Consider the following 25,193-nt stretch of genomic DNA (forward strand, 5'->3'; position numbering starts at 1 on the left):
CTTCTCCCTTCCCATCCAGCTTGCACTCCACATCCAACGTCCCACGGCCCACGGCAACCTCAGCAAAACTGAACCGAACTAGATATAACAGGAAACCTCCTGACGCCACTTCTTCATCAATGGTGACGGACTGGTCTTGGATTCGGCAGCAGGCATCAAGCTCATCACCAGTAGCCTCACGTCCAGTCTAGCAGAATATATATGAGTAGATATGGCAATATATACCACAAGATTTTCGATCCACTATACCCCAGGACAGTTAAGTGCACATGGTTCTTGTTTCAACAACCAAACACAAATTAAGCTCAATTCATGGTCCATCAATCAGACAATCACACACAGCTACATTTATGATGCACACCAGCACACACAACCTTTTTTTATTACAAACAAGCAGTTAACCAATAAAACTGAAAAAACCCAGATTGATCGGTCGTGAACACCACACCACACCAAGCTAGAGAGACCGAGCGGTACAATCCAGTGCTGCTTGACCGCACACCAATCCCAGAACACACCCACGTACATATCCAGATCATATCAGGTATATGGACCATTTTATTCGCCGCGCATGTAGCAACAAGACTTGCACCAACGCCACACCGCAGATCAAGCTTGTAACGAACACACTTGCAAATTAAACGGAAACACTTCAGACAGCTATGGGATCATTTCAACTTGATTTTACCAGGATGCAATAAGATCAATGATGCATGGTCCATGTACGCCTATCTCGATCGACCTCCCTTTGCACGATCCAGATTACCTACACACAAACAAGAATGGAAATAAAAAATACTAGTCATCGAGAAAGCAGTAAATCAACGGCACTAGCTTGCTCAGCTCATCTATGTATGCATAGAACAAAATGCATGTCGAAACATACCTTAGAACGGAGACCCTCGGGAGGGTCTTCTTGTAGTGAGCTGAGTGGCTTGTCTCGAAGAGTGATGGATCGTGGTTGGCGTCGGAGCCGTCCCACTCGAGCCTGTCCCACCAGTCCTTCTCGCAATCCACCACCGGCTTGGGGCCTTGGCGTGACAAGGCTGGTAGCCGTCTCAAGGCCCAGCAGTCCCTGAGGCTAATCATCTCCAACTTCGGCACTGTCAGTTTGGTCGTGCATATCTGCTCTAGTTTGTGGACATAGTGCAACTTGATGTACTTCAGCTTCTCAAATGTGACACCCGATGCTATCTTTTGAGGGCACTTCTCGTTCAATGGGAAAATATGTTGGAGGTTAGCACAATATGCAATCTGAATGCTCTCCAAGTTTGGCAATGTGAAAGAAATGGAGAGGACAATCTCCAGCCTTGGACAATTGTGCAAGTATATGTGTTGTAGCTCTTGGAAGGACGTCCAGTAATAATTAGTGTATGTGGCCCAAATGTAGTAGACCACTGGGAGATCAGATGCAGAAAATATCCTTAATGACTCAAAGCTCCGATATCCACCCCAACTAGGGAACACAGTGTGCAGCTTGCAGCACCTCTCAACATGGCACCATTTTAGCTTGACCCAATGTCTTGTTACTCCAGGAAGGATAGTTGTGATAGAGATACTATCATGCACATGCAGAGACTCAACCATAGAGTTTATGAAACTTCTTGAATCTTCGTTTTTATCCAAATTGTCCAAATGGTGGCTTCCTTCACCAATCTCGAGATGCCCACCCAAAGGATAAAGTTGTCGGTGGTCCCACACCAAGGACGAGAGTGCTACAATATCCTTGTTAAGGACAATATCCTTGTATGGTAAGAAGGGCCTAGTTGGAACCAAACCCTCTAGGCTAGGAACAATCGCCATGATACCTTTGGTGATGTTCACTTGGGCTTGAATTGTGGAAGAAATATGGATATGGATTTTCGAGATACACCGAGTACACCAATAGAGTATATATATGAAGGACCAAATGAATCTTCCATCTGTAAATGCCATTAGCACCTGGGAGGACATTTGTTCTTCACGGTCAAACACCGATCTAGTATTCCTCCGAGTGTCTACGTGTATAACTCCCAGTGACCTGTTTGTTCCAGACCATGATAAGCTTTTCAGTTGCTCACAACCCACCAGGAATATCTTCTTTAGCCCTGGGACATCCATCACGCTGAGGTCAAGTGCCTGAATGGTTGTGCCAGATAGGTCCAGCTCCTCAAGATTGGGCAATCCACGCAAGAAAATATTGCACAATCGAGCACAACCCTTTAGAGAAATCCTTCTCACCTTGGCTTCTTGAACTAAACGAGTACGAGACTTGGGCCGCAACTCTGGTTTTGGTAGTTCTATGGGGTGTGTCCACCTCTTTGCTGGGCCATAACCATCGAAGCTAAAACTCTCGAGCAGTGGAGGGGCTCCTTCTAGTGCAACATGCTCCAAGCTAGAACAGCCGTCAAGAACAAGCATCTTTAGGTTTCCTGCTGGTGACATTGTAGGCAATGAGTCCATATGACTGTTACCCGACAAGTCAAGAAGTTCCAGATTCATCATATCCATGGAAGAGCAGTTGTCCGCCGTGATCACATCTGAGGATTCAGTTACCCGAAGCTTGTGAAGGTTTTGCAGCTTTTTCCATGCATGATTGATCATCCTCCATGAGACACCTTTGGTATTTACCTCCCTCAGATTGGTCATCACCTCTATCGTCTCTTGTAACAAAGGAATATTGGTGAAGCGTATATCAAGAACCAACATGTTTGGGAAAAATGGCCAGCCACCTTGATCCTCCCTTGTGTTTGTGCAATGATCAAGCCAAAGGAATCTTAGGTTGTGGCAGCATCGAAAAGGAGGGGATGTAAAATCAAAGTTGCACTTGCAGAGTTTTAGCACACGGAGGTTGCTGGCTAGTTGAAAAATATCATTCTTTAGTTTTGGTTGACCATCTCCCGCAAATGATTGGAAACAGGATGATGCATCTTGTGATATTTTTTTGTTGGAGGAGATTGAAATCCAATGTTTATATCGTTCTGTGTGTGGCTGAAAGAGTAACATATCTAATGTTATTGCGGCTAGATAGGGCACCATTTGTATCACACTATACAATGCACTACCAACATCGCATGCATTGTCCCCATGAAGGATGCCATCACATATCCAGTAATTGCAAGCATGAGTATCCCATTCATAGTCAACATTGATATGGTTCCCTCGTTCTTTCTTTACTAGGAAGAGTGAGTACAAGAAGCAATCCAAAACAATTGATGGGTTGATGCCGTCCATGCCAGTGTAATCAATCACTTCAGCAGCTTCTTTTTCCAATAAATGATGTAGTAATTGATCGGTATCAACATTAGCAGGATATACAGTAATTATTTTAAAATAAGCAGAATTGGACTTTAACCCCCCTTTTCTCCCCAAGAGCTGAAATCTTCCATATCCGCTCCATAATAGTTTTCCTGTAGCATACATTCCAAATTCAGGATTAGGAATGCCACACCCGGCCAGATCAATATATTCTTCTCCCTCATAATGAAAAATCATCAGAAATCTTTCGTTTCTTAGAAATGCATATATCTCACTTCCGATGCTCTCTATCTCTTTCCTAGAGCTGACGGTTATCCCTCTAAAATCATCATCCTCATCCTGCTTATCAAACATCGGCATTAAATGACGAAGGTTTAGCTCCTTCGCGATTGCCCTCTGCATAGCTCTTTTGTTTTTACATAGAGAGTAGTCGACATGAATAATTTTTCCAAAATGCTCCCTCGTGTCAGGATGACTTGTGCCGGATTTCAGGAGTTCGGCAGTGGCTCTAAGAATAGCAGAAGCTCCAACACCCTCAGCGTTGTACCAGCCAGCCAGGAAGAATGATTTAGCTCTATGACTGTACTCTAATCGAAGCAGAAGATCAAGTAACTTTCTGGGGGCATCATCAATACTGTCTATGCACTGTAGTAAAGAACATTTGTTAGATGTGAATTGTGCAGTACATATTTCACTACCATATTTTGAAGGGAAAATTTGCTATAGGATATCGTTATTTTGTGGTGTTTGCCAAAACACACTGTTCAATTGTGTCTTTGCCAGGTGCCATTACAATTATGTGTTATATTTGCCAGAACACACTACCTGGCTAAAGACGGAAAAATTTTCCCTTAAGACTAAGGGAAAAATTTTCCGTCTTTAGCCAGGTGGTGTGTTCTGGCAAATATAACACATAATTGTAATGGTACCTGACAAAGACATAATCGAGCGGTGTATTTTGGCAAACGCCACAAAATAATGATGTCCTGTAGCAAATTTTCCCTATTTTGAAATGCTATAATTTTTAGCATGACTAAATTGGGACGATGAATGATACAATGTTAATCCTTAATTCTTGCTCATGCAGTTGCATGATTCAAAAGAACCGAGTGCACTCTCAAGACCGCACATCCATCCCTGTATTGACCCGCCCCCACCAGCGTGCCGCAGAGGTCTCCGGCCACTAGAATGGCCGCGCGTGCCGTCGCGGTCCTTCGCGTGAGCCTCCCCCACGCACTACCCCTGTCCACTGACAAACGTCTTCATCTCGTTGAACTCTAGGGTAGACACCCACCATCGTTGAGCTCGTCGTATTCTCTCCCATGGCCCCATCCTCTCTACTTTCTGTGGCACCACCTCCCCCAGGGCCCTCCATTGTTGCTGCTCTCCACTAGAGAAGGAAGGACCGGAGTCTGTACCGCGTCATCGTGTCCGGTGCACGGCCCCACTCTCCACCTTCTCCCGCAGATGCCAGCGCCCCCTCCACCGCGCGCTGCCGTGAGTTCTCATCTGGGTTGAGCCTAGGTTTTTTTTCGAAATGGGGATGTACCCCGGCTTCTGCATCATGACGATGCACACGGCCATTTATTAAGAAAAGGTTGAGCCTAGGTGCTGGCGGCCAGATCATTGCTGCACAGAGGATGATGGCCAAGATGGGAAGGAAGGCCACGGGTTCGGTGAGGCAAACAAAGAGCAGGGAATCACATTGCCTTTTGTCGGCCTCCTAGGGTTATCGTTAAACGAGAGCAGTTCCAAGCAAAAAAAAGGCCAAATCTGACATGTAAATTTTTCAATAAAGGAAATATATTTATATTGCGAACATACCAATTACACCCGGCCTCTACAACAATGCAATACCCTAATGGCACGACGGATGCAAACATCCAAAAGAAAGAAGAAGAAGCTAAAAAGGAAAATTCCAGCTACATTGTTCTCCATAAGCGATGCCTACAAGAAGGGAACAATGCACAAGCGTCATCGTCGCTCGTTCATAGATCTTAGGTTTTCACCCTGAAGAAGGTTCCTGCTCTCAAAACAATGTCTTCAACAAGGCCATTGTTAGGCACAACCAGTTAAGGCAAGATCTTGGATTTTCACCCTGAAAAGTTGAACTTCACATGTGTTGTCTCCCCCACTTGCGTACCACTACCACAAATCCCGAAACACCAAGAAAGTCCCTCATCCCCGCAAAGACTCGAACCACCATTATAGTACTCTAATCCTAGCTTCCATACCATTCTCCGCATCTGACTTCACCATGAAACGAAAAAGACATGTTCCATGATGGCAACAGATACCAGAGCTTCGTTCCGCCCCTCCTGAGACTAAACAGTCAGAAAAAACATCGGTGTGAATGACCGAATCCCATCCGATCTAGCAATATCCGGACATGATTCGCCGAACGGAGTTCGCCGGCGAAGCCTTCTGGAATGACACTCTGGCTATATCAAGGACGAAAGTCATGAAGAGGTTCTTCATCTTTGTGCGAGAAGAACCCTAGTACTACCACCTTTGTTTAGGCCGAGCCCCATGCAACGGCCCATTCTTGGCCGCCCGACCTACCGAAAAAGGTCGGCAGATCGATGGAGGCACATAAACTGGACCTTCACCGCTGAAGATCGGTGTGGGGTCCCAAGATCCCCCACCCCAAATCCCATCGAGGCCGTCCACCTCCAGAGAGGAGGTCACCGCCATGACCGAGGCCGCCGCCCTGCTCCTATGGTGATGCAGGCGAAGTCGCCTTCGTTGCCACGCCGAGGAGCCAGTAGGGTGCAAGATCAGGGCGCTCATGAGCCTGACCGCCACTGCCAGCCATCTGGCGCACTATGCATGTAGCCACCGCCGCGCACCATCGTAGCTGAAGGAGGGAGAGTGGCTGCCACCGCCATCCCTCCTGGCCGCACCAAGCATGATCCCTCCGCTGCCACATCGTGCGAGCTTTGCTCGACGGTGCCTTCGGCGGCGGCGGAGGGATGGGAGGTCACGGGAGGAGGCTAGGGACCAGCAGGAGGAGCCCCGGAGCGGGAAGGCACCACCACACGGGTTCATGGGAGGAGGAGTTTAGGTTAGGCCAAACTACACAGTTGCCACCTCTGACATGTAACTAATGGAGTAAGGCTTATAGCATGCATAGTAGGCCACCTGAGATGTCTATAGCGGGTGCCACATGAGAGTGTTATTTTTTTGATGTGGAAGTAGTTTAAGGAGGGCGTTTGCAATTCGGCAGACGATTGATATCCCAGGAAATTTGCTAGTTATCAAAGACTTTTTCCTTTTTATGCGAGGCATTTGTCATCTGCCTTTTCCCTTCCAAAACCCAATCCGGTGATTTTATTTAGCCTACTTCATTTGCATTCTCACGAGGGATTTCAACGCGTCCTACATGCTCCGACGAGACCTGAACAACTAGGGCATCCATGCTTCTTGAGGCCTAGCCACCTCAAGTCGGACAAGTAGAACCTACCGTCCACGTTACAGCACCGCAGCCTTGAACACGGTCAGACAATTGTAGTCATGGACACATGCCGTCAAAGCCACACTACTGCAATCACGAGCCCGCTAAGAAGCATCTACCATCGAAGCCACGTCCTGTTCTTGTGGGAGACGAACATTTCCTCGTCCGCAGCTTAGTCTACAGATCATCCCTCCATCACCACCACCATAGGTGTTATATATGGTTTTCTTATACCTGTATTAATTATATCGTTTCTTTTTATCTGTTATGCAGTTGTGTGATCCTAGCTATACTTTATATGAGAACCAACATGTGGTAGGATGTTAATTACGAAAGTAGTGGCACCTCTAGCCCACCAGAGTTCAAACCCCAGGTTTGACACTGTGATGTCTCATAAAGGCGAAATATTGTTTAAGTAGGAGGCGACATTTTCCATCGATGGTGAGGTATCTCTAGTGACTTTGTCAATCTCAAGACCCACCGAATCAGTTTTTTGGACGCATTATTTTAGAGGTTCTCATATAGGTAGGGTGTGCATGAGTGTGTTCATTTTTTGATAAAGGGAATATATTAATATCGATAGATCCCAATTACACACAACCTCTGCAATAACGCAATACCCTAATTGTAGTACGGAAGCACACAACCAAAAAAATGAAAAAGAAAACTAAGGAATAAAAAATCCCGCTACGGCATTCCAACCCTAGCAGCACCACCACCAAGATAACACCTGAATTCTAGGATCTCCAAAATGACGCCTCCAAGAAAGGAACAGTGCACAAGCGCCGCCATCGCCCTATCAAAAGACCTTAGGTTTTCACCCTGAAGATAATCCCCGCTCTCAAAATAATGCCTTCAACAAGATCATTGCCAGGCAGAACCAATGAAGGTCAGACCTTGGATTTTCACCCTGAAAGGTAAGACTATGAACTTCAGCTGTGCTATCGTCCCCACTTTCATTCTGCTACTGCGAAACCTAGAATACCAAGCAAGTCCCTCAACATCCCAGAAACTCGAACCTCCATCGCCAGTCCTCCAATCCGGCCTTCATGATTTTTCCCGATTTCACCATGGACCAGAAGTTATATGATGGCAACGCAGAGCATAGCTTCGCGCCGCTCCCTCTAGAACCAAACGGTTAGAATAAAAGCATGGGTGTGCACGACGGAATACCACCCGATCTAGCAAACTCCAGACATAACGTGCACTGTTAGATTCGCTGGTGGAGAGGCTTCCGAAACTCGACACTCCAGCCAAATCCAGCAGGATATGCATCAAGCAGATCTTCATCTTGACACGAGAGGAACCCTAGGACCGCCTCCTTTATTCAGGCCGAGCCCCCACGCAACCGGCCATCCTTGCCGCTGTCACACCAAAACCGGCGGAACAAACGACCCTGGGTTCCGGGCGGGAACCGGCAGGCTACACAACAGCCCTCGACAGCAGCGAACCTTGGCCCGCCAAGCCCATCTGGGACTAGATCGGGCCCCGGCCACACCTTCGCCGGCAGCAACCAGAGGCCGCCGCCGACGACATCCACCGAGGGCCGCCGCTGCCCTAGCCAACGGCCGTCTCCGCACCCCACCACCAGCCAGGCCACCGCACGCTCCACCGCGCCGTCACAGGACGGCGGGCCTAGGTGGGGGACCTAAAACCGTTGCGTGCCTCACCCTCGGGCAAGATAGCCGCCGCCTAGCCGGGAACGCCGTCCCGAACGCCGCCCACGACCACCCATCGATGCCACCCTAGCCGCACCTATGAACAGCTGCCGTGATTCTCCACCCCCAGCACCTTTGGTACCAGGGGCACCATGCCGGCGGCAGCGGCGGGAGGGAGGCAGCACGAGGGATAGGAGATCGGCGGTTGGATCGGGGCCCCCCGGCGGCGCCCTGGGGAGCACCACGGGAGGGGAGAACCGCATGAGCGTGTTCATAGGGATGAGTGTATATACGTATGTGTGAGCGTCTACGATTGTACTGTGTTTAGCAAAAAAAGAACTATACTTATATATCCCATTACATAAAGTAATAGTACAAGTGCATGAAATAACTTTTTTAAAAGCAATATACGCACAAAACAACTGATCCTTGTGTCCTCGGTTAGTTTCTTGTGGGTTGCTTGAGAGTGTGTTTGTGTTGCGCGCTTAGAAAAAGAAAAAGAAAAGATGAAAAAAGAGGTGCACTTTGGTATTGCTGGATGCCTGAGTGTTGCCGTGTGGCTGATTACCAGTGCCGTGCTCATGCAATCAAAATCAAGTTTTGAACAAGCAATTATCTAAAACTGCAATTCCCATGTCACGAGGTTAATTAGTATGGAGTGTTCCGCCTTTTCAGTAAAAAAAATGGAGGTTAGCATGGAGTGAGGTACTTACCAGTCTTTCTGGACGACGACCCATTTTGATTCTGAGCTCGATCAAAAGAAAATAGTAGCTAGTACTGGTAGCAGCGGCAGAAGAAAACCATGAGGGCGGAGCATACTGTCTAACCCATCGCCTGCAGATAATAAGTAAAATTAAGTTGCTGATCCCATACTGAGCGCAAATACAGACGCAGCTTCGTGACAGATAAGTAAAATTAAGTTGTTGGTGTCGCAAAAACAGATGCAGTTTCGTCACAGATGCATATGCACACTACAGATATACATGTCCTATGATGATGAGATGTGTCACCTGATCGAAGACGATTCACCCAGGCCTATGATGAAGAGATGTGACCTGATGGAAGATGATTTCACCCGGGACGGTGGCAGAGCAGAGGTCTGGCTCTGGGGAGAGAAGCTGGGAATGCTATGGTAGATAGAAAGATAGATGGGTCGGATGGTGCCAGAGTAGCTACATACAAATCTTTGGCTTTCTTCCCTCCCTGGTTCCTTCCTTGCACTGCACTACGTAAGCTTTTGCTTTTCTCCTTTGCTTTTTTTTTTTGTGTGGCTTTCTTCCCTCTATGGTTCCTTCCTTGCACTGCACTACGTAAGCTTTTGCTTTTCTCCTGTGCTTTTTTTTCCCACAATGGTTCCTTGGTGCACTGTGCTTTGTCTTCAGCTATTTCTTTCCTCCTTTGATTCTTTCTTCCCTCCATGGTTCCTTGCTTGTCCTTCTCGTGTGTTCCTCTCGTACACTCACCCGCGCCAAAGTCCAGCCCCTGCAACAAAACATGTTACTTTCATGCATGGAATGTTACACCTTGTTTGCATGCAATGAATTGCACTAATATTTCTTTCACATATAAATCTTACTACGATCCCATGTCACTGGCTCGATCTCGTGTGTGTGTTAAAATTCCAATGACGAGGAATGCGAAAGTGGAAGAGGCAGCCTTATCAGCTCATAACAGAATCAAATATGTGCTCATATGTTCTGCTTCCGGAGTTCTGGTAAATGCCCTCGCTCCCGTGCCGCTCCAGGGGCGGCACCGGGGCGTCCCCCACCTCCGCCGCCAGTCCCCCTACTCCGGCGCCTCCCCTCTCCGCCACTGCCGCTGGCGACTGCCGCGGGGCCCCCCCCCCCCCCCCCCCCCGCCCCGAAGTTGGTGGGGGATTCTCGGCCGTGCAGCTCCCGCTGCCATGGCGCGTCCCCATCCTCCGCTCGTTCGGGTCTTCCTGCTCCGGCGTGGACTCCTCCCGGCGAGCGGCGTGGCAGCCCGGCAGCCCTCCCAATCACTCCTTCCGCTCCCCCCACCTCTCCCCTGTCCGGTGCTCCCCAAGCTCTTGCATCTGGCGGAAGGCGGGTTGCGCCAGATCTGGCTGTCCCGGTCGCAGGATTCGTCCCTTGTCCGGGCGTCAGGTTCGCGGACGTCGTGGCGACGTGCGCCTCTGGAGGGGGCGGGGGTGGTGGCCGTCCGTTGGCCAGCGTGGCGCTGGGCAGTGGTCGCCGTTGGGCAGCGTGGTGCTGGTCAGTGGCTGACGGCGTGTTGGCCGGTGGACAGTTTTGGCTTCGTCCTCCGGTTGTGGTGCTCCGGTGTTGTCAGCCTCCTCTTCGCCCTTCCATCAGCCCCGGTCGCAGGGGTTGACAGTTCCTAAGCTTGCAGATGGCGGCTGTGGAGGTGGCTCGCTCCCTATGTGGGGGGCGGCCGTGGGAAGGTGAGAGCTCTCCATTGTCTTGCTGCCAGCCCAATATCGGCGTTGCCCGTTGGGCTGGCGAGTTCCTTGGTTTGCAGATGGCGGCCATGGATGCGGCGTCCTCCTATCCGGGAGTGCCGTGGCAACGGGGAGTTGGGTCTTCCGGTCAGTTTCTTGCTGCAGTGCTGTCCTCCTATGGGATATCTGGGCGTGCCTTGTTTTGTGCCCGCGGCGCGGCCTCGGCTTGTGTCGCCCTTCGGCAGCGCCGGTGGACGGTGCGGCCTCGGTGATGCTCTGCCCTTCGAATGTGCGTGTGGCTCCGGACGCGGTGAGTGCGCGTGCTTCCTGAAGTTTTCAGCTGTGTGGACTCGGCCTTGTGATGCCTTTCGATATCGCCAGCGGCATCGTCGTCGTGTTGTGGACTCGGCAGCGTGTGTTCGTTCGACTACGTTTGTGTCACACCTGAGCTATGGGATTGTGATCTCTGCGTTGTGGCGGCGTAGACTCGACATGTGTTGCCCTTCGTCCGCACCGATGGCTTGGAGATGCCAGGGTTTGGTCTCGGCGGATCAGAGCTCTTCGTCCGCTTGTTGGTGCTTCTGGTGCAATGTGCCTGCTGTTGGCTCTGTCTCTTCGGTCCCTGTGTGGCTTTGCTTGTAGTGTTGTGAAACTTTCTCGGAGTACCCTCGGGGCTTCACCCTCTGTGTGTTGTGTGAGTGTGTTGGTTGTGTGTGTGTTTTCTGGTTATCTCTCTTCTCCTGTAATCCCTTTGTAACTCTGGTTCGCTTGAACCTATCTTGTACGAGGCTGCAAAGCCTCATAGGCAACATGAATGAAAAAATATTCAGGTGGGGACTAGTCCCCCCCGGTGACCATTCAAAAAAAAAATATGTTCTGCTTCCTACATGGATTCAGATGCAAGAAACTATCATCCGATTATATATGTAAAAAATAACATGTGATACTCTGTTAAGTGTTAGCAGGTTCATAATATATACATCAAACCCCTAGAAACAATCATTGCTTATCCCAAATGATTGTATATCTCAAGAATAATATTGAATTGTATTGGCCTTTTATCATGCAGCCTGTTGCATAATAAGTAAATAAAAAGTACCATCAGTAAAGATTGACATTTTCTCCAACCGAATTTCAGTCTGGAGTACACAGATTTTCTAGCGCAACATGCGAGATTCAACAATGAAGCACACGTATTTTCTAGCACAACATGCGAGATGCAACAATGAAGTACACAGATTTTCTAGCACAACATGCTGAGATGCAATAATTTGTTTATTCAGTATCACATCCTCATAGGTCATAACACTGGTGGGCTAAACTCCTCTTCGCACTAGGCTAGCCAGATGGATGCTTACAAAACTATATATATGGCTGGTGGATTCAATATGCAAATTAATCACAAGCTATCATAAATGAAGGAATATATGTCAGCTGAAACTGTGCATATGTATTCATCCTCGTGGGGTTGCATCTAAAGGTATAATTGTTGCACCCCCATGGGGCTCTCACAGCGATTTTAGCTTCTCCACCGTCGGATCACCCCATCTTGGCCCCACTTTGCATCTCATCTGTTTATTCTGAGTAGAAAGTGAGTGTTCCAATTGGCCCTCCCACTAGCTAACCCCATGCAACGGCCATGTGTTACCCGCCAGTGACTGCACGGGGGTCCCACTTCCATCCGGGCCCTCATGTCAGTGACTGCAGGTGGATTTCATTCGGTCGGGCTTGCCTTCGGGTAGATTGGGTATTTCCTTGTGGGACGATTGGATGAGACAAAACTTCAGTCCGGGACCAGAACCCTAGCCATTTGTGCGTTCCCTCCCCCAATCTCGTCGTTCTCCTTCCGCCGTCGCCGCCGCCTCCCCATATCACGCTCTCCTCGGCTGTGAGCTCGGCCCGGCGCCGCCGGTGGAGCGACGAGGCGTGAGCGCGCGGGAGAGGCGCCGCTGGTGGAGCACAGCGCGTGGGAGCGGCGCGCCGGTCGACCGCGCAGGAGAGGCGCCCGCGATGGACCGCAATGCCGCGGGAGCAACGCGCCGGTGGAGCGACGATGTCGAGCGGGAGCGCCGCCGCCCGTGGACACATCGGCCTATTCCCGCAGCCCTCCTCTCACCTTGGCGGCGGCGGCTCCCCACGCCCTCCTCTCCCGTGAGGCGCGACGCCCTCTTGGGTCGACGGCGCGGCGCCCGGTCCTGCAAGTCCACGCCCTTCCCTTTCCTCTACCCTCTCGTTCTCTCTCTCTCTCTCTCTCTCTCTCTCTCTCTCTCTCTCTCTCGCTGCTCCCCTCCCCAATCCCCTTCATCTTGATGTTTCTCTCTCTTCCTCTCTTCCATCAGCAGCAAGTGGGTTCGTGCATGGTGGTGGAGATGTACAAGGCATCGATTCTGGAGCTCTGGATGACGGCGCGGGTGTTGGGGCAGAGGTAGGTGGAGATCTTCTCAAATCGTGGCGACGCCGGAGTCTTGGCGGCTCGTCACCAGACCTCGCCGGCGGGCAAAGGTCTCTGCTGCAGCTCACGCCGTCTTCGTTCGTTTCTGACCAAGGTTTGTTGCTTCTGGAGAAGAGAGATGGCCCTGTACTCACCCCTCACTGCACCCTACTCCTCCTCTACTCCCTCTCCCTCCTTGTATAGCATTCCTTCAGATTGAGGCCTACTGTAATACCTAATTTCCTGTGAAATCAAGTATGTTCTTATTGATTTAATTGCAGGGTTGCGTTTTTTCTCAAATTATTTTGGTACACCTGTGTTGTGAAAGAAGAAGAAAAGTTCTACAGTTGATTGGACCCAAATCTAGCAGGTAATGGTTAGAACTATTTCAGATATGAATCATAGTGCAAGCTAGGGATCTTTCTCTTCGTGTTTCTGAGATTTTCTTCCAGTATCTCTTTATCGGGGCTGTGGAAATCCTAATCGGTAGTTGCTGCAGTGAAGTTATGGAAGAAGAAGAAGATGATATACATAAGATTTGTTCCAAATATAGCAGGTGGTGGTTAGAACGTTTTACCATTTTCAGATCTGAACCATATATAGTGCACGCTAGGAATCTCTCTATCTATTCAAAGAATAGTACTCTTGCAGTCCTTCCATGTAAAAGATATTATTTGTTAAGATGCCTATCAACTTGTTTATTGTTTTGTACTATTCAACTATGTGATAACCCAAATAAGATGCACATGGTTATTTGATTCTGTATATTAGCTAGCTAGGATTTTTTACTTCGGTAAAAATCTAGCTACAAATATACTTATGATATATATGGTTTGCATGTCCTGCAGGTGATAGGTTCTCAAAACTATTGCTTGCTGATACAGTTTCAAATGTTTGTGCTGCATTTTCTGTCGGTGATAGGTTCTCCAACAACGTTCTTCCAGATAGATTGTTGTACTAATTTCTATTACATTAAAAGTGGTCCGCATTGATAGCTTCCTATTGGTAGATAAATAAGTTTTGATCAATATATGTTTGCAGAATTATCTTGGCGCTGAGATTGTTTCACACTATGTATCTTATGGAGCAAGTACGATAGAGATCATCAGGCATCTCATATCACACCGAAGAAAAATGGAAGCCTCGATATATCTGCTCTATTCTTTGGGGCATTGAGACGGGTAGATGCTTTGCTTTTATCTTTGAATGCACATAATATTTATTCATGACCCTACAAGTGGGTCATATTAATATTGTGTCTTATGAATCTTTATTGTTTTCTTGTACTATTTGTAAGTTATAACATATCTCAGAAGGAATCATAACTTAAAGTTGTACAAGGAAATTAGAACCATCCTGCACTATTGAAGATGTCATTAGTGATAAAAATTAACCGGTTGTGAACCAGGAGCTATCAACATCCTGTTGGTCAATTGGTTTGCTATTTTATTTTTTCTCCGTCAACATCACTCTTTGTCCATATATACAACACTCCATGTCTATATATACAACACTCAACAATTGTTGCAGAGTGGTTTGCTATTGTTAGTGTTTCTGTTATTGTTTTAAAGAAGCCTGTCCAGAATATATGTGCGCTGTCTTGGACGTATCTGCTGACCATAAGAATAGAGAATATTATGAAATGTTTCACACAGAGCTGAAGTGAAGCAGTGCAGATTTACTAAAGTCGGACTTTGTATTATTATTGTGTTGTGTGGTAATGCCCTAGGCTCTGCGTGTTAAATATAAATCTTCATTTGGCCTTTGTTATTTGCTATTGCAGATTTTCCTTTTTAATCAATGATTGTGATGCAAGTGCTCATTTTATTTTCCAGTATCTTCCAGCCCCACTCTTCTGTGCCTATGTGGATGGTTGTTTTGATCAAATGGTACTATATTATATCCATATCCTCTAGCCACGGTAAGATCATCCCTTCGTCTTTGGTTCATTCAGGCAATTTATGTCATACGGTTGCCATATTGTAGTTCTCGATCCCTGATTTTTCTTCATTTGGCACCTGTCCTTCAGCATGTTCGTTTTACCATCACTGTGAGAAGATTAGCCCTTCATAGTGGTGGTGGTGGTTGGAGGTGAAGGCAAGGTTGTTTTTCTTGATGATTTTTCATTTGTTAATGAACAAGACTCTGAACATATTTAGTTCATGCCTTTCTATCTTATAGCAGTGTAAAGGAACCTCTTGCAGGGTAATACATTTCCTTCTCTATATTCTCTGTGTGGAAAACAAAACACATATTTACCACTCAGTAGTATTCTGAATGTTGTGTTTATTGCTCCAGATTGTTTCCAAATACATAGATAGGGATTTATTTGCACACAAACTTGGTAAGTTCAGTCTGGTTGGTGATTGTGGCGCTTAGCATACAGAGCACGACCGGTGTTGTTTCGTCACATTGAGACAAGGTGATGGTATCTTCCTCCATATTAGGTGATGTCCTTTCTGAATCCTCTCTGTGATGCCAATATTGATGCATAAGGTCGTTGATAATTTGGCGATATTATATAATGGATTGCAGGTGACTAACTCAACTATATTTAGGTGTACAAAAAATATATAGAGCAAGTTGATTTTACGGAATTAGTTGTTGCTAATTGAGAAAGGCTAAGTGGCTTACCTGAGATGTTGCACATTGTTATGATCGATGGTTACACTTCGTTTTCTGAAGAAAATTCTACCAAACCAAAACAAAATACAGAACTCCACATACACTTAAGCTAGCAGTTGTTTCTCTTTGTTAACTCTAACTATTGAGCGGTAACGTATAGTCACAGTGCAGGCCGCCTACCGACGGGCCTCCGCTTGCTGCAGCTTCTCTGTGGCTTCATCCTTTCCCTGACTCGGTCTTCTGCAGATCGAGATGGACAACATGTAAGGCTTCATCCCCCTCTCGGACATTAGTTTGTTTCATTTCTCATGAGTGATGTAAGAATGACATGATGGTATGTAAGTCCTACAATGTTAGATCAAGTCACATGAATGAGATATACAATTCTTTATGGTGCTAATTTCTTGCCTGGTTGTGTGTACTGTGTAGATTATTCATTTGCTTACTTTGCGTATTTGTATGTATGATGAACATAAAATTGTTTCTCTAGCTGAATTTTATCGGGGGTTGGAAGGCCAAGGAGAACGAGAAGGAAGTCGCAGCCTTGGATGCCAGAGTGAAAAGTGACGTCGACACCGGTGATAATTTTATTGGGGATTGGAAGGCCAAGGAGAACGAGAAGGAAGCCGCAGCCTTGGATGCCACAGTGAAAAGTGACATCGACACCGGTGATAAGGAACTCCCAAAATTTCTCCCGCGCCGGTTCTTTCTTCGCCATCTTCTCTCCATATCACTGTGATATTTTCCCTGCCTTACATAGGTTTATACATGATGACTGGTACATGAGCATCCTAATTATCACTAATTATTTTGGTGGTCAAACCAATTGTGTGTAGCCATGTACTAAACCTGGTATTTCCTCATATCAGTGTGTAAATAAGCGAATTTTAACATTCCCCAAAATTTGCTGCATGCCTATACTAAATCAGTGGTATTTACTAGGCTATTGGATTTTATGTTATTTTAATTTTTTGCATTCACTACAATATTATTTTTCTGCATTTCGGCTTACTTGTGTTATAGGTATTAATTGGTGATCTTATATTTATTTATTGTGGTTCCTATGTTTCTTGATAGGTGCATGATGCATGTGTCTGCTATCTTGAATATCAGTGAGAATTGTATGTCCGCAAGGTTTTCTTATTCGATAATTCCATCTGGTGTTTGATTTTGAGATGCGAAGCTCCGTTATGTTGCCTCGTCTTATATTTTTTCCTTCCTGTGTACTTGTCTGCTGGTCTCATTTTGGAATGTCTCACGTCCTTGTATTTGTTGCCCCTTCAGGTACCAACTTTATGCTCAGATTTTTTTACCTTTGGTTTTCATATTTTAGTTTTCTCTAATGGCTTGAACTCCTCGCCTTTGCATAGGTTGAGTTGTTTATTCATAACTATGTGACAATATTTGGATAATTTGACCACCTTTATATTTTTCTAATCACCATTACTTCACAGATATCATGATCAAGAAGTGAACTCTCAAAAGGCATTCTGATTTTCAAATGTCCTCTCTTGAAAAATTCTTATGGTAATTTGGTCATTCTAGGTGCAGGAAGAGTAGTGTTCTCAAGCTATTAAGATTGTTTCCTTTAAATGGTAATTGTTATATGGTTTTATTTTCTAATTGATCAGATAAATAGGTTGTATACTGAAGGGGTGAGATCAGGTGTCTTCCCTGTTTATGTACTATTGTGAGTGACTTCATTCTTTTTGGAGCTCTCTTGGACAAACAATTAGAGATCAAGAATATGTTCTCGTGAAAACATTGTTTCCTGACATGTAGGTCATTACAACCATGTATATCAATATTTCCACTTACGAATTATGTATGTTAGGTATGTGCATTATATGAGATGTTGAATTTTGACGATTTAGAATCGTTTTACTGTGTATCCTTCTACACTGAATTTTCTTATTTAAATCAAAACTATTATTGTGAGTAGAAGTCATGGTTGGATTATCATATTTTACACTATAAATTAGCATGTCCAGTTATCCCTAAACTACAGTTTTTGACTAATATATCTGCTTGTCACTAGCCAACGGATCACTAGAGGTGGGTGTTCAAGATCTCAATAGTCGCTTGGGGCCATTCAATACGTAGTAGTAGTTTGGACATTGTGGACTTCTTGAGTCAAATGCTCTTTATGGAAAGTATAGAAACATGGAAATTTAGAAGGTCAGTTTTTCCTCTGTTCCAGTGGTATGGTATTTTCTAACTTAGTCATAACATGAGAATTTTCTGTAGAAGTCAGTGAAAACAACTACCGGCAATGGAACCGTGTACCAATAAGTTAGTCAAAGGGCTGGAGACCAAAAGAGTTAATTGTTGTAAAATATTTTGGATAATTTTCCAATACACTTAGTGCTATCTCACCAGAACTAATTAAGAATGTAGCCCCCTTCAGCCTGATTGATTTATCAATAGATGATCCTTTTTCTTTGGCCAATATGATGTTTAAAAGCTCTCTTACTTTTGTTGCCTGTCTTTTCTTCATGAATCCTATGGTTTCCTCTTTTAAAATGTTATTATCTTGAACGCAGGGTATTTGGAAGGGTGGTTCCAGCTGCAGCTTACATGTCACTGGGCTTGCAATGCTCAATGCATCCGAATTATTTTGCTTCAGGTATAACAGGATTATGATGAGTTTCTTTTCGCAATGTTTGATGGTACTTTGGCGTATATATTTCATTGGAGAAATATAATATAATAAATAGATGGTTGCATTCCAAACTGCATCCCGTTTCAAGCTTACTAGAGTTTTTAAATGCACATATTTCTGGAAGATATATATTACAATTACATTGGAAAAATACCTCAAATAGTAATAATTTTAGCTGCATATTCCTTTAAGTTGTTGGTATGTTCTCGAGGCATTGCTGATTATTTTCCGCTGGCTCCATGATAATCCAAAAAAACATCTACGTTACGTAGTGGTTCAGATTCCTATGGCATAAAATCATTTGTTTTTAGTTTGAAAGTTCTTACCCAATTTCCTTTTGTTGTGAGATGTGCTTCCGATCCCTTCGAGTAGCAGGTTTGTGTGCTAGGCTGGAGAATAGCCACTTCTCGATCTTGGATTTTGGTTAAAACACTACAGTTTTCCCTTTGAAAATAAAACTCAACCATTAAAATTAAAAAATAGTGTATATATATTCTAAAGCATAGTTGAATTCTACAACAGATGAGTTAGATTCTCTTAATTAAAATTAAAAAATAGACACAATACCATAGGCATTAGTAGCAGTTGAGCTCATATAGGTATATAAGTTCCTTCTCTTAACAAATAGGAAACTTGACACATGTTAACTTCTCTTGCCCAAACTACGATGGATGAAGTTCATAATATTAAGGGAACAACTTAGGGACTCAAAAATATATTTAGTCATTCCAATTATTACTGAGGGCATCGTTTAATCCGCACTAATATGTGATTTAGCTGAACTGATAGATTAACTCAGGTTTTGTTATCCAATTTATTTTTAGAAGCTAATGTAAAACCTGAAACGCAAGTTGACCAAATATTCTATTGAACCCTGTGAAATAGAATATGTTATCGAACTAAAGTAAGATTTGAGTGAGCATATGTATCTACAGCTGACTTGGAACTAAATCAGAATGATGCATAAAAATGATTTACTTTCTCAGACTACAAACAAGAAACCACAAATGTTTTTTATGTACCAGACAAGGCTGATACCTTTTACCCTTAGCTAATATGATCTTCCGTCCTTTTCTTACTAGGTTTAAACCATAGCATTCTCTCCGTCATATACATCATTCTATTGGAGAAGTCCCAGTCTACTTCCTTCGAGCAAGCAGTGTATAGGTTGTTGACCTTAGTTCATAGTAAGACATGTTTATTAATGAAGATTTACATATTGTTTCACTGACATGTATTAATAAAGATTTACATATTGTTTCGTCCATCGGATAGTCTTCCATTTGATTTCTACAGATGCTTAATATAGTGTTTTACAAACTGTTCATTGGGGCCGTGAGCCAAGGCGAGCCCCAAAATATTTATCTATTTCCTTCAATGTATATGTGTGTGCTACTCCGTTTGTGGTTTTGTTTGTTTTATCCTAATATCTTTCTATTCGCTTCATTTTTTAAAAGCTAAAACACGTATTAATATTGGTGCGAAATTCACGGGGTCGTGCGCTAAGGCGCACATCTAAATCTAGTATACTAGTATGGAATTACACACAAGGGAGAGGGAGAGAGTACAGGTGAGATCCAACTAATTCGGATCATGCACAACGTGCAGGTAGTGGTATTATCTAGCCAAGGGAATCGGTCTTCACACGTGTGATCGTTATCACATTTTTTCGATAAAAGGAATATATTAATATCAAAAGATACCAATTACACCCGGTCTCTGCAACAACGCACCACCCTAATGGCACTACAGATGCACACAGCCAAAAAATGGAAAAGAAAACTAAGAAACAAAAGTCCCGCTACAGTATTTCGGGCCTAACAACAGCAATACATCCACTACCAAGACAATACCTGAAATACAGACGCTCCAAAAACAACGCCTTCAAGAAGGGATCAATACTGTAACACCGTTGTCGCCCGATCAAAGATCTTAGGTTTTTACCCTGAAGATAGTCCCCGCTCTCTAAACAATGCCTCCAACAAGGTCATTGCCAGGCACAACCAGTTAAGGCCAGACTTTGGGTTATCACCCTGAAAGGTAAGACTCTGAGCTTCACCTGTGTTGTCGCCCCCACTTTTATACCGCTGCTGTGAAGCCCGGAACACCAAGCAAGACCCTCAACAACGCGGAGACTTTAACCTCCCTTAGCTAGTCCTTCCACCCGGCCTTCATGAAATTCTCTTCTTCCGACTTTCATCATGGATCCATAGTCACTTAATGTCAACGCAGAAAAAGAGATTCGCGCCGCTCCCTTCAGAACCAAATGGTCGGAATAAAAGCATGGGTGCGCGCGACCGAATACCACCCGATTCAGGAAACTACAGGCAAAAGATGCGCTGATGCATTCGCCGGCGGAGCCTTCCGGAACTCAACACTCCGGCTAGATGAAAAGGATCAGCATCCGGTAGGTCTTCATCTTCGCAGAAGAAGAACCCTAGGACCACCACCTTTAAACCCGAAGCAGACGAACATGCCCCCACGCCGCCATCCGCTGACCAACGATGACGAAGGAGAATTCGGTGGACGGCGGAAGCCGCAACCACACCATCCTCGCCACGCACATCGCCGCCCACTTCCTCGCGCCGCCAGCAGAAGCCGACGATGGATCTCGGCGGGCACAAGATCCAACAGCCGCCGCCACCACCACCATCCATCGCCGGAGGCTGTGGAGGTGGAGCCGCCGCCGCGCATCCAGGGACGCCGCCCTCGACGCGGAGCACGCCGAAGCCGGAGGTCGCCGCCCCAGCCGCCACCGCCGGTTGCCGCCTCCAACAACCCCCCGGGCACTTTGGCACTGGGGCCCGCCGCCACCGTGGCCAGCGCCGACGGCAGCGGCGGAGGGAGAGAAACAGAGGGAGAGGGCGGTGATCGTTATCACATGTCTAACAATAAATACATAACTCTAACTAAGTTGCATATTGCATAACCGTCCATGCTAATTTATCAAGGAAGTGGAACAGTTCCTCTTGTAGTATCGGACAAAGATAGACAATCAACGAGAGCATACATGCATATGAATGTACAATTTCAAACAAATTCGAAATTAGAACCAAAGAGAATTCAAGAGGAATATACAATATATATTCAATATCGGATGACCAACATATACAATTTTGAACAAGTTTCCATACACAATTTAGTGCATATAAAGTTCTACGTCCTCTACATAGTGTTCTCCTTTAGGATCGACGACTTCCCTCACGAACCATCCAGCTAGTTCCTCTTGAACTGGTCGGAAGCGAGCTTCTGGAGTAAGCATCTTCCGGAGGTTATTCCTGTTGACATTGTTATCACACGGAACCCGCTCAGAGGTGTATCTCCGGATCGTCTCACAAACATAGTATCCACATAGATTGGTCCCCGGTGGCTGAATATCCCCAGTCCCACTCTTTGACCGCATAAAATGTAGCTCTTTTTTGAACTCACCGACCTTGGCATCTACGAACCGTCTCTAAACCCTACGAGGCAAAGAAAATTATATGAACAAGAGAGTTATTAGTTACTTGATATTAGGAAATGAACGAAATAGGCCGATCGATATAGAGCGCAAATGAATGAAAATAATTACTTCTGCATCATTTTTCTCATGTCGGTCCAAAGCTTTGAATCCATATTCAGAGAGTCGTGGACGAGAACTGTGGAGTCGTGAAATTTAATTACTAGCAGAATTCAGTGGAACCTGCGGACACGATACATGCACAGTCATGCATAACTCATCGATTAGCCACATACCATGCATGGAGTAAACAAAAGAGAATGTGCTCAAGACAGAAACACTCACCCAAAATGGTAAGGAAATAGAATATCACTTTTGAGTTCCTGCTTATCAAGAAACCGCCACAGGTCTTCCTCCACGTCGGCGGGGTGATGTTTTAACACATATCCATTAACGATGTGTGGGTCAATGAACCCAACATCATGGATGTTCCTTACTTCACATTCCTTGATCTTCATTCTGCATTATAGAGTACAGAACAATATATATAGTTAGGACATATATATAGTGCAGGCAATGAACGAGATGGGGTAGAAATAAATCACTTACAGAACGTAGCAACTGATGATAGATTTGTCGAGCTCGCGCAGATTGAGAAGCTGGAACAATTCACTCAGATGAATTGTTACATAGTAATGTTTGAAGTGATGCTCATGTCTAACTTCCGCATAAATATATTCTTTGGCGTTTTTATTTTTTATGTAACGCTTGTACCAATTTAGCAGATTTTTCATTTGTTGAGGTAGATCCTCTTCCTGCGCAGGCTCGACGAGGGGCCCATTCCGCACATATGTAATTACTGGTTTACTCATTGGCGCCTCCTCAAGGCCTAACACTGCACGAAGAGTCATACCTAAGTTGGCCGCTTGTTCTCTGGCACTCGTTACAGTCAATCCTTGTGCTGCCGCAGCTGCTATGATATCGGGGGCATCCGGACCGGCGGCTTTCACTATGAGCGGGGCAATCGATTGTTTACTTTGTTCCCCGAACTGGGCAACTCGTTTCCCGCTTTTTGTACTTGCTAATTCTTTCTTGGCCTCCTCCAAGGCTTTCTTCTCCTGCTTCTCCGCCCGCTCTTTCTTATCCTTCAACATGAGTGCCTGCCTACGAAGTTCACGTGCATAGTCGTCAGGCAGATTCTTCGCGGCTTGGGACGGTGTGCTCAAAAATGACTTAGCCCACTTCTTTTGCTCATCAGAAAATTCTGGCTTGGGCTCGGGCTCTCTTTTCTTCTTGCAGTCCGCCTTCCATTTCTCATAATCAGCAGTCGCGGCCGCGTTGACTTTCTCGGCACTACGTTCCCAAGGCCTTGTGGGGAGAGGCTTCAGCGATGGCTCCGGTACCTTTGTGGTCTTAGGTACATAAGGGTCCGGGTTGATAGTCCAGGACTGCTTCTGCTTCTTCGCCGGAGGTGGATTGGGGGCGGCGTCTGCTTACCCGCCCGAGGCGGACTGGGGGCGGCGGCTGCTTACCCGTCGGAGGTGAATTGGGGGGCGGCGTCGGCTCACTTGAAGGAGGTGTAGGTGAAGCACCACCACCACCGCCGCCACCGCCACCACCACCGTAGGGGGGTGGACTTGTTTGCCTTGGCGCCTCGCCTGGAAACTTGATAAACTTCTTTTGTCATAGAATGAAATGGCGCTTGACATCTCCAAGTCTTCTCTCCCCTTCAGGTGTAGCAATGTCAATCTCCAGGTCCTCAAACCCTGGGACTATGTCCTCCACCGTGACACGAGCATAGCCATCTTGAATGGGCTTGTTGTGGTGGAGTGCTCCAGGTTCACATGGTAAAGCACTGCCGATGGCTACCTTCATGGACATGTTCCCAATTGGATAATACAGATGACATTCTTTCATCTCCTTTACATCGTCCACGGGGTAGCGAGGAGGCTCCGGTGCAGTAATTTCGATCGCCGGAGGCTCCGGTGCAGTAATCTCGATCGTCGGTGCATGTGCACTAGCCGGTGGGGCCTCCGTGGAAGCCACGCTGCTTCTCCGCTGCTGGCTTCCGAGATCCAATGGATGATCTTCATGCTGCGCCCTAGCTGCATCTCTTTCGGCTACTAGTACACTCACGGTTTTCTTCATCACATCCATTTCCGATGCCAACCGCGCCACAACATCTGCTTCCCGATCCATCTTTCTCTTACGGCTTCTGTAACCGTACGGGTCATCGTCCTGGGAGAACCCTATTTTCCACGGAATGTGCCCCATGCCTCGTACACGTCCTCCGTGTTCAGGATTCCCGAGGGCTTTTGTCAGCGCGTCGTTCTCTCTGTTGAATTTGATCTTCCCCTCTTGAGCATCCCTCATTGCGTCAATAAGGGCTTGGGTGGGTTTAATTATTTTGCCCCGGTAAACACACTCCCCTGTCTCCGGGTTCAGCGTTCCCCCATGCCCGTACCACCAGCTTTTGGCCCTTGGGTCCCATCCCTCCGTACCTGGACGGATTCCTCGCGCCCTCAGCTCGTTCTCCATCTTCTCCCACCTAGGCTCCCAAAGGCGATACCCTCCTGGCCCCATAATATGATTGTACTCCTTCTTAGCCGCATTTTCCTTATTTTTTTCGATATTTGAATGAACTGCTCCGATTTCTTTTGCTTCACAAATTCTGGCCAATCATGTTTCAGTTTCTCATATTGTCCTTTGAAATCCGGAGTCTTGTTCTCGTTGACATAGTCACGGGCTAGATTTTGCTTGAATTTCCGGAATGCGTCGGCCATCTTATGAAGAGCAAACTGTTTGACTAGCCTCCTCCTCTCCTTGTTTTCCTCAATCTTGTTACCCTCCTCATCGAATTTGTTGTATTCCGGAGGTAGAACGAAATGTTCCATAAGCTTTTTGAAGCAATCTTTTTTTTTCTCTTATCGACAAAAGTGAAACCAATTCGTGACTTCTTTGGCTCATTCCACTCCTGGACGGTGATCGAGACGTTGTCTCTAACAACGGCTCCGCATTGGTTGATAAACTTGGTGGCGTTCTTGCGGGGCTCCAGCGGCCTGCTGGTTGCACTGTCGACAACCTCGATGGTACATGTTTCTCCTTGTTTCATCGTCTTGGTTGCGCCACGCTTTGACGACGTACTCGATTGTTTCGACGATCCGGCCGAGGGCTAAAATAAGAAAGAGAGTCGCGCGCGTTAGTACACACATATTTATTCAAATCAGTTAGTTTGTATCACCAGAGGCTCAATGTATATATATACCTCGGC

The 25,193-nt window shown here is 46.0% G+C and overlaps 2 protein-coding genes across 44 annotated transcripts; one reads left to right on the forward strand and one right to left on the reverse strand.

Annotated features, from left to right (window-relative positions):
* Positions 1 to 259: 259 nt before the first annotated feature.
* LOC127346055 (uncharacterized) lies at positions 260 to 9,489 on the reverse strand. The gene is made up of 4 exons (XM_051372584.2): positions 9,360 to 9,489; positions 9,063 to 9,183; positions 887 to 3,882; positions 260 to 766 (listed from the first exon to the last, which is right to left on the reverse strand). Exons 2-4 carry the CDS (start codon positions 9,084 to 9,086, stop codon positions 763 to 765), a joined length of 3,024 nt encoding a protein of 1,007 aa, XP_051228544.1. The 5' UTR covers positions 9,087 to 9,183; positions 9,360 to 9,489; the 3' UTR covers positions 260 to 762.
* A 3,093-nt stretch (positions 9,490 to 12,582) lies between these two features.
* On the forward strand, positions 12,583 to 19,748 carry LOC127346056 (uncharacterized). 43 transcript variants are annotated; one of them, XR_011756445.1, is made up of 13 exons: positions 12,583 to 12,962; positions 13,105 to 13,311; positions 13,478 to 13,566; positions 14,045 to 14,377; positions 15,032 to 15,117; positions 15,226 to 15,401; positions 15,495 to 16,084; positions 16,312 to 17,105; positions 17,276 to 17,348; positions 17,453 to 17,599; positions 17,860 to 17,999; positions 18,365 to 18,447; positions 19,566 to 19,748. XR_011756445.1 is itself a non-coding variant. In XM_071828770.1 (13 exons), the coding sequence occupies exons 7-11, from the start codon at positions 15,622 to 15,624 to the stop codon at positions 17,922 to 17,924; spliced, it is 411 nt and encodes a 136-aa protein (XP_071684871.1). In that variant the 5' UTR covers positions 12,583 to 12,962; positions 13,105 to 13,311; positions 13,478 to 13,566; positions 14,045 to 14,377; positions 15,032 to 15,117; positions 15,226 to 15,401; positions 15,495 to 15,621; the 3' UTR covers positions 17,925 to 17,999; positions 18,365 to 18,447; positions 19,566 to 19,748. The 43 variants fall into 43 exon arrangements, 17 of the variants coding, with proteins under 17 accessions (XP_071684871.1, XP_071684868.1, XP_071684870.1 ...); XR_011756454.1 differs by lacking the exon at positions 17,276 to 17,348 and adding an exon at positions 17,604 to 17,655 and having other exon boundaries at positions 17,453 to 17,511; XM_071828770.1 differs by lacking the exons at positions 17,276 to 17,348; positions 17,453 to 17,599 and having other exon boundaries at positions 15,495 to 15,643; positions 15,993 to 16,084; positions 16,336 to 16,523; positions 16,899 to 16,942.
* The last annotated feature ends 5,445 nt before the right edge of the window (positions 19,749 to 25,193 follow it).

Source organism: Lolium perenne, chromosome 3, assembly GCF_019359855.2.
Source record: "Lolium perenne isolate Kyuss_39 chromosome 3, Kyuss_2.0, whole genome shotgun sequence".
NCBI classification, from domain to species: domain Eukaryota; kingdom Viridiplantae; phylum Streptophyta; class Magnoliopsida; order Poales; family Poaceae; genus Lolium; species Lolium perenne.